The following is a 2,146-nucleotide window of genomic DNA, read 5'->3' on the forward strand; positions in this document are numbered from 1 at the left end:
AATGTGAATAAAAGCTTCCCCAGGCAGAGAAATCAGTGGAGTTTATCACTGTCAGATCTGCATGTCTGACCATAGAAGCTGAACAAGAGTTCTGGAGTATTATGTGTCAGCAACAAAGAACCAAACTGAAGGAAGTAAAGGACAGAGTCAGGGATGACACTAATGGATACTTTGATTTGACAATATTTTTCCGCAGATATACTGTAATTGTTTGCTTTTACCTGACACGGTTGTACATATTTTTCCTTCATTTCTTTTTATTATTTTGTAAATGCCCAATTTCTTGTTGGAAACACTTTATTAAAGAAAAATTCAGGCACACCATGCTTCTCTTAATATGGAACCCAGTATACAGAGCAGTTAAAAATAATTAAGGAAATACAGAAAACATATTAATAATGTATACAAGAGTGATATCAAACTCTGTTCCTAAGACAAACCACAGATTATCTCTAACTGAGGACAGGATCATGACTTAGTCCATGGAATGAGCCCTGCTGCTCCCGACCAGACAATCTGAGGAAGCGGCCCCCATCACGTTGGGGTTGCTCTGCAGCTGAAGAGCCTCCCCAGGGCCTGCTTTATGTCCCTGTTTCTGAGACTGTAGATGAAGGGGTTCAGCATGGGGGTGACCACCGTGTACATCACCGAGGCTATTGCACTGTCCCTGGAGTTGTGGGTAGCAGCAGAGCTGAGGTACACACCGAGCCCCGTCCCATAGAACAGGGAGACCACGGAGAGGTGAGACCCGCAGGTGGAGAAGGCTTTGTACCTGCCGCTCGCTGAGGAGATTTTCAAAACAGAGGACACAATCTTAGAGTAAGAGAAAAGGATGCCACTGAGAGGAATGGCCCCTAGAATCCCCACTGCTAAATACATCACCAGCTCATTGAGGAAGGTGTCAGAACAGGCAAGCTGGATCACCTGGTCCAGTTCACAGAAGAAGTGAGGGATTTGCAGCTGTGAGCAAAAGGACAGTCGCAAAACCAGTAAGCTGTGTAACAGAGAATCCAGAAGACTTAACAGCCAGGACGCAAGAAGCAGGAGGCTGCAGAACTGGGGGTTCATGATGAATGTGTATTGCAGGGGATGGCAGATGGCCACAAACCGGTCATAGGCCATGGCTGTCAGGAGGAAGTTGTCCAGTGCTGCAAAGAGTAAGAAAAAAAACACCTGGCTGAGACAGCCAGCATAGGTTATGGCTTTGTTCCATGTCTGGATGTTCAGCAGCATCTTAGGGACGGTGGTGGAGGTGAAGCCAATGTCGGTAAAGGACAGGTTGGCGAGGAAGAAGTACATGGGGGTGTGTAGGTGGGGGTCTGTGACGATGGCCAGGATGATGAGGAGATTCCCAGTGACCGTGACCAAGTACATGGCCAAGAATGCCCCAAAGAGGAGGGGCTGCAGCGAGGCCTCTTCTGAGAGCCCCAGGAGGGTGAACGCTGTTGGGTGGGTTTGGTTCCCTGGCGCCAGGTCGCTGGTGAGCCTGGGGGGGTGGAGACAGAAGTGATGTAAACTTAACCACAGGAGAGCAATCACGGAATGACTTTAAATGGTGTGATTTTATTTTAAATATGTTCAGTTAATGAATTTGATATTATAGAGCTAGTTCCTTTTACCTGAAGTTTTCAAGGCTGTTCATGACCCACCTTCTCTTGATGCTGAAAATAATTACCCAACTTACCTATAATGCAAACATTTTTCCAAGTCAAAATTTTCTTTTAATATATTGTGTGATTTTCTTTAAATACATTTAACCAATTATACAAGTATTGTTGGAATCATGGAAAAAAAGCAGTGAGACTAACTCTGAAAAATCCTAGTCCTAGGGGTTCCCGGGTGGCCTAGAGGTCAAGACTCATCAGGACAGCCTGAATTCTATCCCCAGCCAGGGAGCTGACCCACATGTCAAAAAATAATGACAAGTTGAGAAAGAAAGACAGGGAAATGCTAAAATAGTTGTGGAGAACACCCAAGAGGAATTTTCATATCCTGAGATACATCCATTAGGGGGTGAGACTGAGTTTACATGAATGAAGTAGAATAGAACAAGTAAAGGCCATAGAAAAATGTCTGAGTGCATTGTCTGAACACATCAGGACATTGATTTACAGTTCTCTTCCATCTGTTGTGTGTACGTGTGTAC

At 44.9% G+C, this 2,146-nt stretch overlaps 1 protein-coding gene across 1 annotated transcript; it reads right to left on the reverse strand.

Moving 5' to 3' along the window:
• Positions 1-534: 534 nt before the first annotated feature.
• Positions 535-1,374, reverse strand: LOC311176130 (olfactory receptor 7A10-like; the record flags this gene model as incomplete). The annotated part of the gene is made up of 1 exon (XM_084241450.1): positions 535-1,374. One exon carries the CDS (start codon positions 1,372-1,374, stop codon positions 535-537), a length of 840 nt encoding a protein of 279 aa, XP_084097576.1.
• Between the last annotated feature and the right edge of the window lie 772 nt (positions 1,375-2,146).

This window comes from Talpa europaea, assembly GCF_964194135.1.
Source record: "Talpa europaea genome assembly, chromosome: 8".
NCBI classification, from domain to species: Eukaryota; Metazoa; Chordata; class Mammalia; order Eulipotyphla; family Talpidae; genus Talpa; species Talpa europaea.